Source organism: Rhodnius prolixus, unplaced genomic scaffold (genome assembly GCF_049639745.1).
Source record: "Rhodnius prolixus isolate KJV_2025 unplaced genomic scaffold, Rpr scaffold_1, whole genome shotgun sequence".
In the NCBI taxonomy this organism is placed as follows: Eukaryota; Metazoa; Arthropoda; class Insecta; order Hemiptera; family Reduviidae; genus Rhodnius; species Rhodnius prolixus.
Window position 1 is genome coordinate 28,707,979 of NW_027411581.1, and position 20,935 is coordinate 28,728,913.

The 20,935-nt window shown below is 30.8% G+C and overlaps 2 protein-coding genes across 6 annotated transcripts; one reads left to right on the forward strand and one right to left on the reverse strand.

Moving 5' to 3' along the window:
- Positions 1-553: 553 nt before the first annotated feature.
- LOC141458493 (uncharacterized) lies at positions 554-9,010 on the forward strand. The gene is made up of 5 exons (XM_074136570.1): positions 554-642; positions 745-993; positions 5,380-5,478; positions 6,259-6,431; positions 7,222-9,010. The coding sequence occupies exons 2-5, from the start codon at positions 970-972 to the stop codon at positions 7,499-7,501; spliced, it is 576 nt and encodes a 191-aa protein (XP_073992671.1). The 5' UTR covers positions 554-642; positions 745-969; the 3' UTR covers positions 7,502-9,010.
- A 1,608-nt stretch (positions 9,011-10,618) lies between these two features.
- LOC141458433 (uncharacterized) lies at positions 10,619-20,229 on the reverse strand. Of its 5 annotated transcripts, none has more exons than XM_074136414.1 (16): positions 19,965-20,229; positions 19,739-19,802; positions 18,982-19,098; positions 17,440-17,591; positions 17,319-17,361; positions 16,760-16,955; positions 16,576-16,663; positions 15,812-15,872; positions 14,663-14,869; positions 14,164-14,541; positions 13,458-13,709; positions 13,107-13,382; positions 12,495-12,700; positions 11,871-12,003; positions 11,248-11,289; positions 10,622-10,989 (listed from the first exon to the last, which is right to left on the reverse strand). In XM_074136414.1, the coding sequence occupies exons 3-16, from the start codon at positions 19,081-19,083 to the stop codon at positions 10,957-10,959; spliced, it is 2,169 nt and encodes a 722-aa protein (XP_073992515.1). In that variant the 5' UTR covers positions 19,084-19,098; positions 19,739-19,802; positions 19,965-20,229; the 3' UTR covers positions 10,622-10,956. The 5 variants fall into 5 exon arrangements, with proteins under 5 accessions (XP_073992505.1, XP_073992523.1, XP_073992515.1 ...); XM_074136410.1 differs by having other exon boundaries at positions 10,798-10,989; positions 18,982-19,084; positions 19,965-20,049; XM_074136404.1 differs by lacking the exons at positions 19,739-19,802; positions 19,965-20,229 and having other exon boundaries at positions 10,619-10,989; positions 14,669-14,869; positions 18,982-19,273.
- Positions 20,230-20,935: the final 706 nt, after the last annotated feature.

The window sequence follows — 20,935 nt, forward strand, 5'->3', positions numbered from 1 at the left end:
CTTAAAAAATAATTAAAAATTGAAGCTGAAAAATTTCACAAAATTTGAAACGTTAAGATTTTTTTTTTTTTCTTTTAATGTTGAGGAATAGAAAAAGAAAAGTTTACTTTTGCAAATATTTAGCCCTAATTGGATTGATGAAAAAACATGCAAATTAGGCTTTTTACCCTATGTATGAATGTTTTAAGCCAACAAATCTAAAATTCAAAAAGTGATTATCTCAAAAGATATTTAATTTCTTTTAAAGGATATCTAATGGAGTCAAAATAAGCTTTTGCTTTACTTTGAAAAAAATTCTAGCCTCTACTTAAAGCGACTGGAAGAGAAAATTATTTAGAAAATTAGATAGTTAAAGTGTCATTAATACTTCTGTAGAAAGGAGTAGAAAATTGAACATGAATTAATTCAACTTTAACGCCTCCAAAGAGACTATAATTTTAAAGGATATCGGAAATTTTATATAATTAATGCAAATAACTTTTTATTTTAGTATGTTGCTCGTATTTCAAGAATAGATTGGTTGCTAAACTTGATCAAAACTAGTATTGGATGGTGTTAATCCCTTCCACCAAATCTTAGACAACAAGACAACTGCGTGTGTACATGTTACAGAGCTGCAGACCTAACTTTACTCCAGAACTGGTTAGCAATGTTTAAAATGATACATGACTGGTTACTCTAGGCTTGTATGTTAATTTTATTTTATTTATTTATTTTTTAAATGTTTGTTTATGTTACCTCCAGTCCTAAATATAGAGTCTCCTCCACCAATATTGGTACAAGATAAATCATGATATAATGGAAGAGTTGTTTGTAGCCAGTAGTTAATAAATAACGGTGCAAACCAGAAGAGCGTAAGAAGAACATGGGTCTTCGGTTGGTTTCAAGAGCAGCCACTAGGAAGAGCCCGTATAGGACACCCTTAACACCCGTATATAGCCAAGTGTTCGACTAGATAGCGGCTACAACATGCAGTACTGCAATTCAATTCAGGTAAGCGAATCTAATATGCTTATTAAATAATTAGCTAAATAATTATATTTAATATTATTATATTTAATAATTATTAAATTAGCTATGATGTACGTAGCTAATTTCATTATATTCCTTCCAAACCATTCAAACAGCTAATATAAATAATTTTTAAATTTATTGTAAATAAATGTCAGCAAGAGATCAGAATTACTGATAAAATTCATTTAATGTAACAGCTGAATAAAATTTTTATTTTCTTTTAGCGATTTAGTAAAAATTCGCATTTTAGTTTTTGCAGTTTTTTTTTTTTAATTTTGGTTGCTCGGCATAATTTTTGCACAAATAATAGCTTTATTTTTAGTTAGAATACTTTTTTAATCTAGCTTTTATCTAGTCAATTATATGTATATTTAATTTTTACTCTTTCATGGAGCCTTGAGAGAGATAGAGTTTCACCTCTTACTTCGGATTCCTCCTAAAAAAAAGTGGTTAACAAACCCTAATAACTTGAGGAGTGTTTCACGACTCATACAGTTTCATTTTTTCATCTTCAGTTATCTACATTTCTTCGTGGACCTAATCTATCCATTGTTTTCACAGCCTCCCTCTTTTACTGTTCAGTTTTATCTCCCATTGCAGGACCTGCTTCGATCCTCTTCCGATCTCCATCTTTTAGTAGTCAAACTGCTGCAGTCTGTTTCTTAATAATCACGAAGAGGTTTTCCATTATTCCTAATATACCTACCTGTTATTTCGGAATTTTAATTTCTCGTTTCTCTATTTGCTAATATCCAAAGTCTCCAAATATTCATTTCGGCTGCTAACAATTTCTCTCAACGTTACGGTCCACGACTGTGGCTACATGACAGTGGTGTCATCATGATATACGTAAAACATTTAAGATACTTAATTAATGTATCAGTAATGCATGTAATTTTACAGAGTGCGGGTACTATTAGAAAGAATTATTTGGTACTGTGATGAGCCATATATGGCTCAAAACATCAAAAACTTGTGTTTTTCCATGGGTGAGTTGATGCTGATTAGCGACAAGAAGATATGTAAGCCACTGAAAAGAGAAAAAAAAACCTAGAAACCGATCATTGCTTCCAGAATTCGCATTGCCTATAAGTCAACTCTGCGAAAATTTCAGTTACGGCAAGAAACCTCAAAATATAACGTTAATTCTAGATTACGATCAATCTTTGCAAAAATGTTTGCTAGGAACCATCCTTAAAATGGATCAACGAGAATTTATCTAGGTAATTTTATAAATTAAAATAAATTGGAAGTACAATCCTGCACAGTATGCAAGACACACGATAATTTACAGAAATATAGGATAAAATCTTGGGAAAAAAACTACTATTAAAAAATAATACATATTGAAATTAGATTTGAACGTTCAATCTTAGAATCCGTCACATTAAAATAACAACTATTGCCTTATTATTTTCTAAGGGAAAAAGAATTTTTACATATACATCAGTTTTTAATTTTGTTTTTATGAAGTGTGAAAAATAAAATTATGATAAGTGAGGCGAGTTACCAATTAATGATAAAATTAACGAACTTGGTAGTTTAATGCGAAATCAAGTTTATTGGTGAGGAGTACATACATTACGAAGTGAGTTTTTTACCCTCTACTAAGATTAAGATCAGTTCACTCTTTTATATAAAAATACTCACTTAAAATTATCTGTATTAAAATAGAAAATTAACAAGAAGGATTAACTGAAACAAAGTTGAAAAGTTATAACTTAGATATTACAAAGTGAATTGAGTTTTCTTCTGAAATAAATTATCATTCCACCGTAAAATGAAAGAAATATTTAGCATAATTTCTAAGCAATAAATATTGTTGCCAATATTAAAAATTTGTCAAAGTTTGGTCTTCAAGAATCGAGAGAAACGACAACATTTTGAAATATCTAGTGTAAGAAATCAACTAAAATTTTCTAAAATTAAAATAAAGTTTGTCTTGCTGATATTTGGAGCAGCGATAAACTACATTCATATACCAATTTCCTGCTATTTACTGGGTTAGCTTCAGCACGCAAAATGCTGGAATTTTCAAAGAGAATTAGATTAATGTAACGGTGATTTCAGCTTAGACTGGTCAGCTGCGAAAATAACAAGACCAATGTTAATTCCAATGTGTACAATTAAATCTATACGAAGGAAGAAAACAAATATAATCGCCTTAAAGAATGATTTGTGCCCCTTTGGCTCAGCTGGAAATTGGCAGGGCTCCCCCTAGGGCTAGGAAATTAAATATTTCATTATGAATTAAAATATTTTACAGAAGTGAACGGGCCAGTTATCAGAAATCGCAGAACCGGTTATTTTGATTAAATTGCTTGGATCTTCTATTCCAGTGGACAGGCATTTCATGGCGTGCTTACTGCCCTAACCCAGGACAAGAATAACTTTCTTATCATTTCATTTAATACACGAAAAGGCTAATAATTCGTTGATCTAGAATATATGATGGAGTATGGAATTAAATCATATGGGTCTGTTATTTCTCATTGAATAAATACACAGCGAAACAAGTTTTACTTTCAATAGTGTAAAATATGTAGAAGAGAGAAGAGAAAAATACCCTAGAAATCGATCATTGCTTCCAAAATTCTGACAAAGACTTAGCATTATATTGTTTGAATCAAAGGAAGCAAGAATAATCTAACGAATATTTTCTAGTAGACCAGTCTGTTAGCTCAGAGTAAGAAGTATTTATGTCAACACGATGGAAAAACAGCTATCAAAATACGAGAAAGCGACTCAAAGAGGCCACTCTAAGTAATACTAGTTTTTCAAAATGGCTAGTCAGGCGAACTGGGCAACGGTCTAATTTATCTTCAACACTTATAAATAATAAACCAGCAATTTCTATTCTCGATCAGAATTTTTAGGCTATTATGATTCGATTTTGTGCTACAGTCTACAGTCCGAAGACCTACCAACTTTATTTATCTATCTGCGCCCTGGTTCGTACCAGTTAACATCATAGAGGGTCTCGAATAGAATTCGGTTGAAATTTATTCAGTTCTCTCAAAAACAATTAACAGTATGGTCAATATTCTGCTAATTAGGATGCCGACAGATTAAATTGTAGCAGATTCTGCAACATCCGGAAAACTAGGAATAGTTGCACACTTTTTCTTTTTTTTTTTGACAAAGTGGGGCTCTTAATGGGCGAAAACAGTCCAAGGAAACGCAACTAACGTTTTTTGAAGTAATGGTTCTTCCAAGCATCAGAGATTTTGAACTCTTAGCCTAAGCAGTTGTGGGCAGTTGCGCCTCTTAGCCAGAGGAATAGAATCTCAGCAGACATTGTGGTCCTCAGTAAACAGGGTATTAAACTTCATTGAGGGCTATGGTATGTTCCTATGGAAGGACGAGCGCAGCAAAATGATGAAAATGTGGCAGTGTACGAAGAAATGTGGATGACCTCGCATTATATGGAAGGATAAAAAATTTTAAACTCTTATTCTAAAATATGTTAATTATTTATTTAAATTGAGATATTATGTTATCTGGCGCCTCATAGTATATAAAACGTGTTAGAAAATTGTGTATCTGTTCTTGTTCATTTGCTAATAAAATTCGTTTGTCCTTTATTGTTGTTTTTATTATAATTGTGGTAGTTTTTTAGTACTAATTGTGGACAGTTTTTTTGGAGAAACAGGCTAGCGTTGAGGATGTCATTTTAATTTTTGATCACTAGGTTCGTGACCTTATTATCTGAATGCAATTTGACTATCGCCCATAATAATTGGTTCACATCTGTTCCTGAATAGTAAATTATGGGGGTATGTGTTTCAACATTTCTCAATAGAGGATAAATTTATATTTATTTCTGAATGTCATAAAGAAGGGGAATGCATTATAACAAAAAAAATTAAAATTAATAAAGTATATTATAAATATTAAACCAATTATAATTTCTTACTTATTTCAAAAATATCACAATCGGTCTATTACTGGCAATAATTATTCAACTATTAGAAATAACTTCATCAATCCGTTCAATTTGGTAAAAATCGAAAAGTTTTTTTCTTAAGTCAAGAGAGCCACAAAGCATTTCACTTAAAATCCTGGACGAGCCATGAATCAACACCTTCGGCTGTAGAGCGCCCAGAGAGCTCACTCTTAAAAGGGTTGCTGATGCGTTCTACACCAGGAAAACTGACATGCATTTTTAACATGAGACATTCAAATTAGCGTCCATCGTTTATCCTGATTACTGGAGGAATCGTTTAAAGAGAAAGGTTTAGTGTAAGCAAATAAATATTTAACTCTCTGAAAATAATTTAAGTAAATATGAACATAACTTGAATGTCTTAAAACAAGTTTTATTTTAAACTGAAAGCTTTGCTCAACAGTTACATTTGTTTGCAGCATCTTATCTTCATTCTACCAATAATTCACGCTCTACCGGTACTTCCCAGATTAAGTTTGTCGGACGGTTGGTCTTCATATTATGATCGAGACTACGCTGTAAGTAACTTTATTTTAAGCAAATTTTTACTAAAAATTAATTACATCTGCAAATAAATCTACTTCCATAGGTATAATGTGAGTATAAATATATTCGTGTGATCCTTATTCGCTTCTATATTGTTGCTCTAATGTTGATTATAATTGGCACACACATTATTTGGGCTAAGAATAAACTCACTGAAGGATTGGCATCACAACTCCCATTCTTCTAACAGAAGAATTTATTATGTCTTGAATAAGGTGTTAAGCTATATTAATTATGTATCTTGTATGTAATGTAAATACTATTCACACAAAAACAATCTCGACGATTTCGTCGATTTTCCTAACAGAACTGCATCTACTTTAAATGAGAAAAGGTAACGAAACCCAATGTCCGTTGCTTACCTTCTATAACGCTGTTAAAACCATGATGATAGTAAGGAAAAATAATTTGTCTTCGATAGAATTTGAAATGGCGTTCACCTCGGTACGTTCTTAAAGTATTTCATTTTCAGATCGCCTCAGACAAACAAATACTCTTCTCCAAAATGTGTTGCGATTTCATTCGTGGATCTTGTTTGTTTTCGTAAAATCAGAACAGTGGCTGTTTCACCAAGCGATCAAAGTCCATCTAGTCGGTAGTAGTAAATCTAAAACGATGCCTAGATTGGCTAATCTGTCCTTACAGTTTTGTTGTAAGCTACACTTTCAATCCATTAAGATATTCTCACCTCCATTATCAAATAACAGTCAATCTTGCGTAATTTCATAAACGATGACAATTATTACTTTCAGGACTCAGATGCATATGTCTTTGGATATGATCTGGAAGATGCCATTACTGGAAATGTACAATTTAGACAAGAAGAAAGGTTTCCAAATGGTACTGTTTCCGGAAGTTATGGGTTTTTAGAACCAGATGGGAACATAAAAATTGCACATTATACTGCTGACAATTATGGTTACCGGTAAAGTATAGCAACAAATTATTAATTTATAATAAAAACGTTTGTAACTTAATTGGTAGTTGGACGTTAAGCCCCGCCTGAAAAAATAGGCGATTACTTTACTTTACTTTTACTTACGTTTATAACTTAGAAGTCTGGTGAAGGGCTCATAAACAAACTATAAGCTCATAAGCAAGAATTTTTTTTTTTCGAAGATCCGAACTCTAATCTGCACTAGCTGCTTGCAGAGACACTTTTTCACTTCCTTTTAACTAAACCTATGTGGCTATCCGAATCCAAGTCAGAGTTAAGTAGCATTTTAATAAGTGGAGAGACTCTTATAATTATAGCTTTGCTCAGGTTCTAAGCGACTGATCATTTAACTCCAAAAAGTTAGGCATTAATGACCAAATGCGTATGCGAGCGAGCACATTAGGGTTTTTTTTTTTAATTTATCAATGAATAGATTGTTCCAAAACAGTCCATTTACAACTCCTCCAACAACGTCCATCTTCCATCATTTCCAAAACATTTCTTTGGGCAATCCAGTTCAGCTAAGCTTAATTCAACCTCGGCCATCCACTACTTTCTCTCTACCTTCTACTTCCCTTTTCAAAATCTCTCTCAGCAATCTACTTTCCGTCATTCTCTTTAAAGCCTAAACATCAATGTTTCCAGCAAAATTATAAAACAAAACAATTTTACTAACCAATAAATATATTTGGACGACTATATAACCAGTAAGAGCTGGTATTCAACAATAAATTGTAAGATATTTTTAAATGAAAAAAAAAATTTTTTTTTGTTTCAGAGTATTTATAGAAAATAGTAGAGGAACCTCGATGAACTATCCACCAATCACAATGCCACTAGAAGAATACAAAGATCAGTTCAGTAATTATGATATGTATCCTTCTGATGAATTGCTGTCCGCTATGGAATCAACCGTGACTTTAGGACAACCAATACAAGAGCAGCATACTCCTCCAAAACATTATGAGGATTTTGATGAATGGCCAAACAACATTGGTCATAAAGGGAATTATTGGAACCAACATTACGATGACATGAACTCCTACGTTTATAAATAAATACCTAACTAGCTAAAAACTTCCTAAAGTTCAAATCTATTTTAGGTTTAAAACGAAATCGGTTCAGCCACTCGGGTATGATGTACTTAAATAGCTTACTTGAAAACATGAAATTTGTCTGTAGTGTTTGATCAACACTATTTTTTAATTAACCACTTTTAGCATAAAAAAAAAAATCTAAACTATTTAAAGTATCTTTCTTTCTATTTATGACTCGTAAAGTAAATTTTATTGTAACTGAGCAGGCTTTTCGAAAATGAAAGCGATATAATTCTCAAATATTATAGTAATAAAAATAATTCTTGAACAATTCAGTATTCTCTCCCCCTCTTATAAAACTTTACGTCTTACACATTCAACAAGTACAAAGTTGATTAACGTTCTAAAAGAATGTCGTAAATACAAATTGTTAGCCATAGGGAACACCAGTGAAAAAAACTACGCATTTTAAAAGAGCTCTTGTATGGCAGTAGACCAGTGGGCGGGGCCAACTGCATCGTACCATTAGGCAATTACACAGTTGTATTTATTTATCGATAATATTGGAACAGTAACTATTTGGGTTTGAGTTCAAAGAAAGGATGTATCTTTGATATCCATATAGAGGGACACGTAATTGTAAAATTTGAAAGGGACTAAAAAAAATCGTCTAAAAAGAAATCTCCGTTCAAAAATTATTAAACGTTAGCATTTTAAAAAGAAGTTTCTAACGAACAGATAGGATTTTAAGTTTTTAATTTTCTACAGGTTGAAACATAATTATAGTAGTTCTATAAAGTTAAAACTTTATTAAAATGCATCCATGGTAGAATAAGACTGTGTTGTAAAGTTTGTTCAGGCGTTAGTTTAGAGCGTTTACACAGCCTAGTTAGAAGTCCAAAATATTGGTTGGAGAGATTCCATTAAGTCTTTTACAGATTTTCACAGTCATATTCAGTCTAAGATTAATTTTGTCTAAGTTATAATTAAAGATAATTTTAGCATGTATGCTGCAGAGGAATTGGGGTACTGCACTGATCATAGACGAATAGAGTTCCGTTTTTTCGAGTCAACACTTCTTTTTAAATTAATTTATTAGGATTATTAGTATTTTCTATTTCACCAATAAAATGTATGAGGAAACGGCATCCAAGATAAGCGGAGATGGGGCTGCTAGGAGTACTAGGCGAAAACAGATCGGTGAAAGGTTGCCGAATTTAGTGAGGGTAAATACGATGGAATCAATTACAAAGTGGTGTACAAAATGTGTGAATAAAATTTCAGCTATAGAGAAGAAGGTGGATGATAGTTTGGGCTACATTATAATGGAATTTAGAATTATGTGGTATATCTTAATGCAGAAGTTCGGCAGTTTTTTATTTTATATGTTTTAAATAAATGAATAATAAATTTATTTATAATAGTTTATAATATAAAACTAATACAAAAATAAAACTAAAAGAAGTAAAATTGAGGTTTCAAGATTAGCGCCTATGTACACTCAACTAATAGTTAGTACAGATTAATGGAGAACATTTGCATATTAAGGCAAAATTAAATATTTTGATTTATTTAAAAAGAAAGATTTATTTGCAGTTAAGAACATAATTAGTGAATAAGTGAACAGTATAAATCTATTAGTCATATTAGCAGAAAGAGAGATACTACCGATTGCCGATTACCGACGTAATATACATTTTGCTGGTCAGTTCCAAAAAAGGTTTCTGGTCGTGGAAGATTTTCAGAAATGGTAGGAGAGGCGAGAGACTGTACTAAAGGATCAGGACAATGAGAAAGTGAAGTATGGCATTTCGGATATTTTTTTTCTTGGCTAGGTGCTTTTTCGAAAGGAATGTCGAGATTAGAGTGTGTAGTGTCAGATTTGTGACGTAGAACGGGGCACCAAGTATTTGTCGTAGTATTAATTGAGGTATTTAAAATTAAAACCAATTGGTCAGATAAGCCAGAGACGACGAAATTATACAGTCAATGATATTGGATGCATTAGAGGAGTAAAACAAATACAGTAATTGATATCAGCTTTGTCATTAAGCTTCGCAATGAAGAGAAAGGCTGTAGTCAGGTAATTTTGTGAAATTCCATAAAGCTTTCTTTTTTGAATTGCCCAGAAAGCGGCAAGTACTTACCACTGCTTAATCAGTTTGGTCAGAAGGCACACTAATCTTCAAAATAAACTAAAATTGTTAATGAGTATAAGCCCTGAAGAGGATCTAGTCACCAGGTCGAAAGCAAAGACAAAAAAAGAAAAGATTATGACTTAAATTGGCAATAACCTTTATACCTTTGGTTTATTGAATCGAAAAAAGATGAAAAATACTACGATATCTAGAACATTGCCAAAGAGTTCTTGATTGCCACCTAGGTAACAGGCATTCACAAATGCAAAGGAACAGTGTACAATTTTCTCTTCCTAGGAGCTTCTTACAGCTCACTGTCCGGTGATGGACAGTGTTGTCTGTAACGAGAGAACACTGTCCGGAGGCCGGCAGTGCACTGGAAAAAGCTCCGGGCGCTAATGACCTCAGCTGTTGATGCGCCAAAAAAAAAAAAAAAAAAAAAAAAAAAAAAAAAAAAAAAAAAAAAAAAAAAAAAAAAAAAAAAAAAAACAGTGTACAAATTACGATTTCATTTTAGATGAATATACTTCGATAAAATGATAAAGCCAGGATTTTAGATTTCTATCTAGTGCTTTGGTCACTAGAAATGACGTTTTAATTAGTTTGTTATGCATTTAACAATGTTATTGCGGTCTCTTTCAAGGTAGTCAATTGCAATACTTCTCACTAAAATGTCCAAAGTCACGAGACCAATTTGTATTTGTAATTTCAGCAAACTTGTATTTTAGTAATAAAATTATGTTTTTGGTATGTGCATATCCTAAGGATCTAATTACATTTACACTAATTAACTAATTAGTTTTTAATAAGTTGATGGTAGATAGCAGGAAAAACCGCACACAAAACAGAAATGACATTTATAAGGGAAGCCTCCGGAAAGATTAGAAATTAGAGAGATTAAAGATTGGTAATTAGATTTTACTAAAAACGGTTTTAAGCAAAAAAGGTTAGATTTCGAACATTGATTGACCTTAATTGTATTAAAAAATTTCACGAAAACGCTAGCTTTTACTTCCATAATTCTCATTAAAAGAGGAAAGAGAATGTAAAACGGATCTATCTAATTATTGAGATATGACGAAAAAAACCCATGATAATTACTGGATGGTTATTATGTAATAAATTGGACGAGATAAAAATGCCTAATTGAAGAAGTAACACTTTTTTATTAGAGCAGAAATGATACTTAAGGAAAAAATTGATATGTACAAATTGAATTCTAATCTTTAACTGTAAAAATATTATTTTTAGCATAACAGAATCAACTGAATATTAGAAATTAGTTTTAAAAAATGCTGCAAGTATAAATTATTACGCACATGAATTTTTAGAAATACTCTACAACTGTAAGTCAACTCCGCCAACTGGATCCTGCAAGAATAAAATACATTTTTAAGTGTAATTAAACATTTTAAAATCAATTTCTTATTCTTTTTAACTGAATTTAAAATATGGTAAAGACAAAGTTTTGTTAAAACAATAAGATGAATCAATAAATTGATAGTGCAGTTTTGAAATAGTTTTAAAAAATTGCGAAAATTTAAAAAAACATGCATAAATGAAACTACTGAATTATTTTTCTTTACAATATTTACATAATATAATACATTATTTTTAAATTGTACTTACAGGTTTCTTAAGACTTGCAGCATAAAAGTGACGTTTGCCAATCTAAAAATAAAAATTAATTCTGTGACTACAAATAAAAAACACCCACTAATTTATCAAAGTCGTTAAATAAATAAGAAAAGTAAGAAATAATCAAATAATTATTTTATCTTAAGATAGTAAGCTCTTCTACTTTACTGAAAAAAAAAACTTTGTTGTTTTTGTTTACATTTTCTTGTTGTAGATGTAGAAATATTCAATTTAGTGGACATTTAATTTTCACCGGTTGATCAGTAATTTATATATTAATTTATTATATATACTAAATATTTATTCTTTTCCAAACTCTAAATTTATTCTATTCCAAAAAAGATGTACAGCACTCTTCCATAAAAACTATTATATGGAAATATTTTTTAATACAGTTTATAACGGAACTTGTCTGAAGCTTCAAGATTTTGCTCATTTTTGAATTGATTGATATCCAAGTCTAGCGATAAACCAGAAAAGAACATGAATGCACTAGCACAGAATCGGCGCCAGTGATCTGAGATCATTTATATGCCTTAAAATGCCATGAATTTTTCATGCCTTAAAGTAAAAATTGATTCAGTAATAGTAATGTGAATTGTTGCTCTACTTACGGGGGTGTTGTAGTAAGCAGATTCTTTCTCCTTTTCGTTCGCTCTAGTTTTGTCTTCTATTTCATGTACGAGCTTATATACAGCTGATTGAGACATGTCGAATTTAGGTGGCACATATTTAGTGAAATGAACACTGTAACAACATAAGATTTTATTACCTCTGACAATTTTGTTTTTTCATTGTGAGGTTACTAAATCTGTACCTCGGAGGGAAAAGGCACCATGTCACAAAAAGTAAATTTTACAGGGGAGCCAAATAAAGATATTTTTCCAAATTCATTTTTTGTTCCACTTTTCCGGTTGTACTCTTTCCTGTACTTCTCACCATAATTATTACAGTTGGTATGGCCACTTAACCTCCCATATTTTAAAATATTTTATTTTGATCTCCATTGTGAAAAAAATGTATGCCCATGTAGTGCCTTTTACCCTTAAGCAATGAAGTATCATAGCGCTTTTTAAAAATACATAAATCGCTTAATAGTAAACATAGGACATAGTGCTTTACACCTGTAGAAAGAGCAACAAAAAATTTGTAAAATGATGCCAAAATCTGAAAATCGAAAAAAATGGACATGGTGCCTTTTCCCTCCGAGGTACAGAAATTTATATAAAGAACATTACCCTCCAGTGTTCCCCACCATTACTTCTGCTTGCGCGACTAAAATACCTTGATAAAAATCATCATGACAAGCATCCTTAGGTTGTCGCCACATTCTGCCTCCAGGGAGTACTATTGGACGCATCTGTGGTGTTATTGGGTGAGCGGGTACCTTCTTGGTCTGAGGAGAATGTGCAGGAGGTGCTTCGCAAATTTCATATTCTCCTTTCTAACATCAATTATCACAAAATAATCCCAAGATTTTATTTTATTATTCGAATTAAAAAAAACACATACAATCGCAATAAAGACACTGTAAAAACTAAATTCAAAAGTTAAATTTTACTCCCTATTTTCAAATAATTGTGTAAACAAATATTTAAATAAATCCGCGAATTTCAAAATTTGTTATCAAATTCGTTTTCTCCTCAGTTATTAAAATATTATTAACATGAAATTTTCCGTAGGTTTTTGACATAATTATGCCACATACACTCTAGGCATTCTTTAAAGTTGCTAGAAGAACTTCAAAATCTCACAGTAGTAACATTTATGGGAAAGTAACTGCAGAATCAACTTGAAAAGAACGAAATTTACAAAGTAGAAGGAAGTAAAATCTGCTTTTGAGTTATTACCTTAAATCCTTCAATAAATTCATCATTTACTCCAATTTCCTCAATGTTTTCTGATTCATCTCTATAATCTTGGTATTTTTCATTATCTGATTCATTAATTGGAGAACCCCTTTCTGAAGATGATTGAGTTTCGTCACATGAGTCTGTTCTATTAAGTTTAGCTTCACAATCAAAAATATATTCACAATAATTTTCTGATTGTTCAGAGAGACACTTATTTTCTTCTTCTACTTTGGTTCTCTCATCTCTATAATACTCTTTTTTTTCGCTATGTTCCTAAAATATAATATTTAAAAGTATATGAATGAATATTGGCAATTGAATAAAATAAGTTATAAATTGTTCACTAACCTCAACTTTTTCCTCTCTGTTGGAGGACATCTGAACTGATTTAACATCAACAATTTTTGACAATTGTTTTTGTATTGAAATTAACTGAGTTTGTAGATCAGTTGGTGCCTGTATTTCTAGGGCAGATATTTGTGCTTGTATCTCAGCTATTTGTTTAGAGAAAACTTCTTTATTTTTCTGTTTTTTAACATCGAATTCACTTTGTTGTTTATAATCTAATTTATCAATCTGATTCATATCCTCCGAAATGAACTGGAAAAAATCACCACCATTATTAAATGAAAGTTGTGCAGACAAAATTAAAGAAGAAACATTTCTTAGGATACTTCTTACAAAATTCGTGCTTCTTATGAAATTAAAACTTATTATACATTTCAGCAAAATTTCGATTAGAAAATTATAATTAAGAATTTGAATGATTTCATTCAATGGCATAGATAAATTAAGAATTCGAATTCGCATTTTCAATTATTAAGCAATTAATAGTTATCTCAAAAATCGCTATCCCCATTGGCATCTAGAGTCCTATATGGACACTGTTCTCTCGTCACTGTTAATACTGTTCAAATTAGACAATGGACTGTAAGAGCTTCTAGTACTTAAAAAAATTAAGTTTAAGTAAAAAAGTGTCCCAACAAAATTTTTGTGGAACCGTTCCTGTTAAAGTAATTTGATTTTATCTTTTTTAGTAATAATTATACCATACCTTACTCGATTGCTCCTCCGAAATTACTTCAGTCTTATTATTTTCCAATTTACTTTCAATGTCGCCATTAATGTATTCTGCATGTTGACTGGTTTCCAAAGTTTGCTCCTTATTATTTTCTTGAATCTCTTCAAGTTTCTTACCAGAAATCTCAACGTTTTGGACATTAGATACAACCTCTTCGTGTTTATCCAACCGACTATCTCTACCACTTTGCCCAGTTGCCAAACTACTTGTTACCGAAACTGAATCCTCTTCCCTCATTTCACATCTACTTAAATTAATTCTTTCTTCTTCCACGCTACCCCAACGTTCATCGACAACATGTTCACCAGATTCTCCCAGAAATAACCAAAGTACTGTATGACAGGAATCACGCTAAAAAAAAATAAAGTTAAAAAAATTACTAAATGTATGCAACAAAAAACTGGCTATTGTTTAGTAAACACTTCATTAGTTAACGCAATTGGAAGGTAAGAAATAAAAAAACTATTTTCACCTTTACCCTTCTGCGTGGTTCTTCGGGTTTGTTATTTACCTCTCTTGGAAGGTATCTGGGGGCTTTAGGGTAATGCCAAAGTGGTCCTTGAGGTTTCGGTGGTGGAGGTTTAGGCTTCTGAAGAAAAGTAGAAAAACGTTTTGTAGGCTCTTTCTCCAGTTGTACTTGTTCTGGAATTTCCTTCTTCGTATTTTCATTTTGAAGAAACTAAACACAGTATATCAAAAATAAAGATAAAATGTTTAATACTTTTTACAAGTCTTTACTATTTTATTAGCAGGTTTTATCGATTCTTTTATAACTCTTTTATATTGATAGCAGCAAGAAAATATAAATGAGCATAAAGGCATGAGTTGTTGTATTGAGAAATAAGGCACAAATTTAAAAGAAAGTGTTATATTAATACAAATTAATGGGAGACAAAAAAAAACCCTAAATTTTTGGAAGTTATTGAGTATGGAACAAGTTTTACTTTTTATTTTCATTTTCAGAAAATCAGGAAATAAATAGTAATTTTGTTAGTAAATTTGCCGCATACCTTCACTGCCGCAGAAGTCTGAATACGAAGTGACCCAAGTTAGCCTTAAAGACTAGTTGTGGGTAAAAATTCCCATTACTGGATAACCCCGAGCTAACCATTGCTTTTGCATTACGACAGAATGACAACGGAAAAATGAGACTACATAACTGTGATGGAATCACTCATCTAGAAGAGAATCCCGAAAAAGAACTTCATTCCTCCAGTTTGGAGATTCTGTTAAGGACGAGTTTTCATGTACCATTTTTAGGTCAGGGTAATAGTAAAATGTTAATAGTCAAGTGATTAAACAATAACCGGATAGATTAATATTGAAACAGTCGGTTGAATTAAAAGAACATATTGGTACATGGGATAACTAGAACATTTGCAACGAAACAAGTTGTAAATGCAGTAGAAAATTGAAAATGATGTTGTGAACTTACAAATAGCAGTTCAAGAAAGTTAACAAAGAAGTTATCAAGAGAAAGAGAGAGAATAAAAAAATAATTTCTGATCCAGAATGTATCAGGTGTGAAAAGCAGAAATGTTTAGTCTCAATCACATATCTTATGTAATCACATACATTTTTCCAATCTTTTCATTACTTTAGAAGAAAAGTTAAAACTTACCTTAAAAACTTCAGACTGCCTTATGAAATCAACTTTTGGCAAATACTTTTTAAAATTTATTCTAAAAAACAGAAAATAGATAAAATTAAAAAAATCATGATTAAAGATAACAAAAGTTCAACAGCAACATTATACATTTCCCCATGTAGCTGCATTTTTTTTTTACAGAGAGTAGGTATCTGAAAAGTGTATTTGATTTCTGTGATGTAAGACGTGAAGGAGTGTACTTCTGCACTAGAAGGTTTCTCCACCATTGATCTCAGATCTTGGACTTTCTTAACAATACTGATAACATAATAGAATAATTTAAGGGAAGGTGTTAGCTCATTGCTTAGTCAACTGAGTTTCCCACATTGAAATCCCGAGTTTGAGATCACTATTCGTCTATCCTTACTTTCTCTTTGCAGGAGGGTCTTCGGCTCATTGAAAGGTGATGGACAGTGTTATCCACAACGGCAAAACACTGTTGGAAACAGGCAGAGCACTAAAAAAACCTCAGGGCGCCAATGGCTTCAAATGTGGGCTCGACTTAAATTACAAAATGATAGTAATAATCTAACCCAATTATAAAACAAAAATTGTTGCAAAAATGATACTTAATTGGTTAATGTCAGAAACACCCATCTAACTTAATTTTTATTAAAGCTTTAAAGACTGAATCAAATTCTGTAACTTTCAGAATTAAATAATTTTCATAAAATTAATAAATGTAATCAATATGACATTGTGTTATTTTAATTTTTGAAATTAAGATTGAAGCTTACCCTAATACTCCTTCATCCAAAACTTCTTCATTTCCAGTAAGCAATTCATCAAGCTCGATTTCAGAAACATCTTGATTCAAATCTTCGCCTATAATTGCAGAATTAAACAAAACAAATACACATTTTCACTAAATTACAAATTTAATACATTCAAAGCAAGTAAAATTGATAAAATGTATTATACCTTCATGACTTTGCAAAGTTTTTGTAACAACTGGTTTCATACCCAAGTTTTCATGCACAGTGGGTGCCTCATAAAGGCTATTACAGATCTCTTCTTGGTACTCCGAATTTACTGAACTTTCTAAACGGTTATGGAGAAGATGCGCATTCAATTCAACTTGTGTGTTAACTTCATCTTCATTTTCAAATGAAGGTGTCTATTAAAAATTAAAATTAGTTAATATTTTGCGGAGGTGGCCACGCGACAATCTCAACACAACGCCAATCTCCTAGGATGGTTGCTGTGTAAGCTTGCCAAATTAGCCAACTAACCGCTTCCATCACTGAATGGAAGTCTTTCATTCCACTCATGTCTCTGGGTGCACATGCATGTTCGCATGTGTTTATGTATATTATACTCGTATATTATACGTGAGTATTTATTTGCACCATTTCCTTACCCTAATCTTTTTTTGCTTATTGTACAATAATTAACTACAGGTGCAAAATAAATAAACAAATGAAAAAAATAAAATAAACATTAGTGATTCTGTTTCAATTTTGTTATTCTATTTACTCACCCTTCCTCGGAGAGGCGTTACAGGAGGTGTAACCAAACTGCCTCTACAAAGTAGACAATTTTACAACACTTGTCAAAACTAATGTGTTACTAAGAATTCTAACGGGATGTTATTAATTTACCTTAATATAGTAAGAGTTAAGTGGTTTCCTGAGATTCCAATAAAATTTTGGGCATCTGTATGTATAAAATGTTTAGTTGATTGTCCATTAATTTCAACAATTATATCTCCCACTTTTACGCCACTATGTGCAGCAATGCTGCCTCCAGTTACCTTTAAATAAAGATCAACTTATAAAGGGACATTTTCTAGTTAAACTGAGAATTCGTTATGTAAAAATCCGATCAATTTTGAAGAAAGAAGGTATATATAAATAAAAGAATGGTATCCTCTCAGTAAAAAAAATAAGAAAATTATCAGTTAAATTTTAAGCTTATAAAATAAATTGCATAAATATAGTGCAGAATTTCGAAAGGCCAAAAAATAGCAGGACAAGGAAAATGCTAAATATTCTCTAATACGAAGTTTTAGGTAAACTATTTTTAACGAATAAAACAAACTTGTATATAAATCTCTCTTTACTATTAATATTAATTAATACTAGAACTGCCTATATGAGTAACACACCAAAAATAAAAAATTGTGTAAATAATGAAAAATTTCGGCTTTAAACTTATACTGCAAAATTTATTCAGGAGACACAAGACTTTAAAATTTCTAATTTGTATAGTATTTATATTAAAAGAGTTTCCATTTGCAATAACATGCAAACATGTATGTATATTTTATGCGCATTTATGTTAGCTGCAAATTCATCCTATTTTCATACCAAATATCTTTTTTATTCAAATTTTTAATTTCAATAGAAAAAGAAAGATGGAACTTCTTTTACACAAATAAGAGAAGAGAAAAAGAATAAGTTATCCCTCTTATGTACAGGATTTTTAGGTTTTTACAATCTCAAAAGCATTTTTTGTTTAGCATTGTCCAAAAAATGCGATTGTCAAAACATTCAGCCTAGAAATGCATTATTCTCTCCTTGAATTCTAGAAAACATTAAAGATTTTTATGACCTGTAGTGGACATAAAAAACTGAATATCGAACCGTCAGTTTTGGTATTATAAGTAAATTTGACGAACGTTCCGGCCAAGTTAGATTATCTGAAATATCTAAATCCTGTTACTTCCGCTCTACGTTTCCACTTTCTTAAAAAATGTCAATTAATTGACTTATACTTGTTTTATTTATTTATTGTTCTTATAAAAATGGAATTCTTTATTTCAATCAGTTGTTCAAAAAATACAATGAATATATCTTCGACATTCATATTTTTTTTTGTAAAAATTATTGAAGCAGCAATTGAAGTGCACAAATGTGAATTGAATTGTTTTAATAGTTTCTGAAACTTTCTTTTAAATCTTGATTAAAAGGAATTCCTCTGGACAGACTACCAAGAAAAAATACCTCACGCCTTACTTGCATTGAATAAAGAGATTAAAATCAAGTTTAAAATTAGAAGAAAATCCTTTGTAGATGAAGGACATTTCACCCGCATATGAATAATAGATTAAATAAGAGGCGCTTGATGTTGGTGAATAGCACATAAAACTTGTACTGTTATTGTAAAATAATAATAATAATAATCGTGAAAAAAACAAGCACCTTAACCACACTTAGAGGAGTTCCAAAATCGTAGCCTCCAGTCACTCTAAATCCCCAAGGGGTGCGCTCGACCAACCTTTCCAAACGAAGTACTTCACACATCCTGAAAAAACAAAGCTGTAAAACCATTTTATTTCGTTGTATGTATGATTATACACAAATATATGAATTTGCACAAATAAGTGTACATATGTGACGTTACAGTTTTTGCAATTTCCTCTCAATTTAATAAAGTAATTAAGAAAAGTAATTAAAGTTTTTTACGATAAGAAGATGAAAAAAAAAAGTCTCGTAACAATAAGTAACAACTAGTGCGAGATTATTAACGAATGGTACAAAACATGATCAAAAAAAATTTTTTTTAAACATTCTTTTTTTAAAGTAAAGTAAACTTAAATGATAGAAAAATATTAACCACTAAAAAGGATTTTATTAATATGAGCTTTATGTAGTAATTATAAATTAAAACATTCATAAGTAGTTGCATATATAATGTAACCATTGTTGATTTCAAAATTGGCTAAAGTTATTTTTGAAATCATACATGTATAGGATTAGTATTGGCACAATTTCAGTATTTTTCACACAACCGTTAAATGACTTTTTACATCTCACTCCAGCTCCAGTATAAAATTTATTGATCATTTATCAATGAGTCAGTGGGATAGGCCAAGTTAAGTCTACCATTCTAGATCAGCAACAGAAAAAATAAATTATCTTTCTCTCGGCAATTTAAAAATTAAGGCAATGAAATTACCTTTTATCCTTTAGCCCTTCACCACTTAAACAAATCAAAGAGTTTTCATTTGTCAGGTGAATTTCTAAAAAGTAAAAACGAAGTTTCTTAAAATTATTGCTAAGCTATGAACTGTTACTACAAAAATATTTCTAATACAATGCAATATTTATGATACTCTAAGAGATAGCAAATAGGATTGAACTGGAACACTTATGATTGGTAGAACTAAAAATTGATTACTTACCTCAATTCCTTTCAAACTGATGAAATACACACACAGTTAGACAGATACTAATTATAATGTAGGGTGATAAAATAATTCGTAATCACTTATTGGCACCAATCATTAATCACTGCTGTAGTCAGATTAAAAAACATTGTCCTATAATTTTGTTCAAATATTCTTTCCCAAATATAAAATAAAACGTAGTATTGAAATCAGCTATTAAACTTTATAAATCTGGTTAGAAAAATATCACATTATGGGAATAAAATACTTTACAATTAAGCGGTAAAGTTAAAAATACCTGTTTTTCACACAAAAGGAATTAAAGTTTTAGCTTTATGAAAAAAATAGATACGGTAAATATGTTAATATATTGAGCACTAAATAATTACAGTAACTACTTAATCAAAGTTATAATTTAAGAAGTTGTACAACTAATTCAAAAGTATAATAGATCACTGTCAAATTGCCAAGACATCACGATTAGTCTTAATGCCAAGGAGGGTCAACTTTAGATTACTGACTGGGAAGATTTAGGTCATTAGGTAATTTTTGAAATGAAGATATAAGTTTAATTCCAGCTTAAGGCAATCATAAAGAGTTTGAATTTGAATAGTCAACATTTTGTTTATAATTAATTTTTTTCGCTAAACAATTTTTCCTCTAATTTTCTCAACCGCATTTTTCTGGAAATAAGATTGTGTATGAAAACTTTTGTAAGTCACTGTATGTATCTCTAAAGGCAACTAAATTACTATCTAACGTTTTTATGGTTTGATCAACAATGTGTTATCGAAATTCATGGTTGATTATTAAAAAGTTTCTTTAAAACTTTCTTCTTCTTTGCCGATAGCCCATTTTCGAAACCAAAATTACAACTTTTCGCTATGTTTTTTAATTTTATTTATTATATATTTTTATAAAACTTGCTTTCCTGTAACGGAAAAATCTTTTTCATCTTTTCATCATTTACATTTTTTTTTTTCTCT

Bases quoted from the DNA above. Each gene is read 5' to 3' on its own strand.
- LOC141458493 (XM_074136570.1), top strand. From the start codon at position 970: ATGCAGTACTGCAATTCAATTCAG. The intron at 994-5,379 runs GTAAGCGAATCT...ATTTGTTTGCAG, and splicing joins AGTACTGCAATTCAATTCAG to CATCTTATCTTCATTCTACC. The intron at 6,432-7,221 runs GTAAAGTATAGC...TTTTTGTTTCAG, and splicing joins GCTGACAATTATGGTTACCG to AGTATTTATAGAAAATAGTA.
- LOC141458433 (XM_074136395.1), bottom strand. From the start codon at position 19,110: ATGGTTTTACAGCTTTGTTTTTTCAGGATGTGTGAAGTACTTCGTTTG. The intron at 15,873-16,575 runs GTAAGCTTCAAT...TCTGTTTTTTAG, and splicing joins TTGGATGAAGGAGTATTAGG to AATAAATTTTAAAAAGTATT. The intron at 13,710-14,163 runs GTATGGTATAAT...GATTTTTTCCAG, and splicing joins CGGAGGAGCAATCGAGTAAG to TTCATTTCGGAGGATATGAA.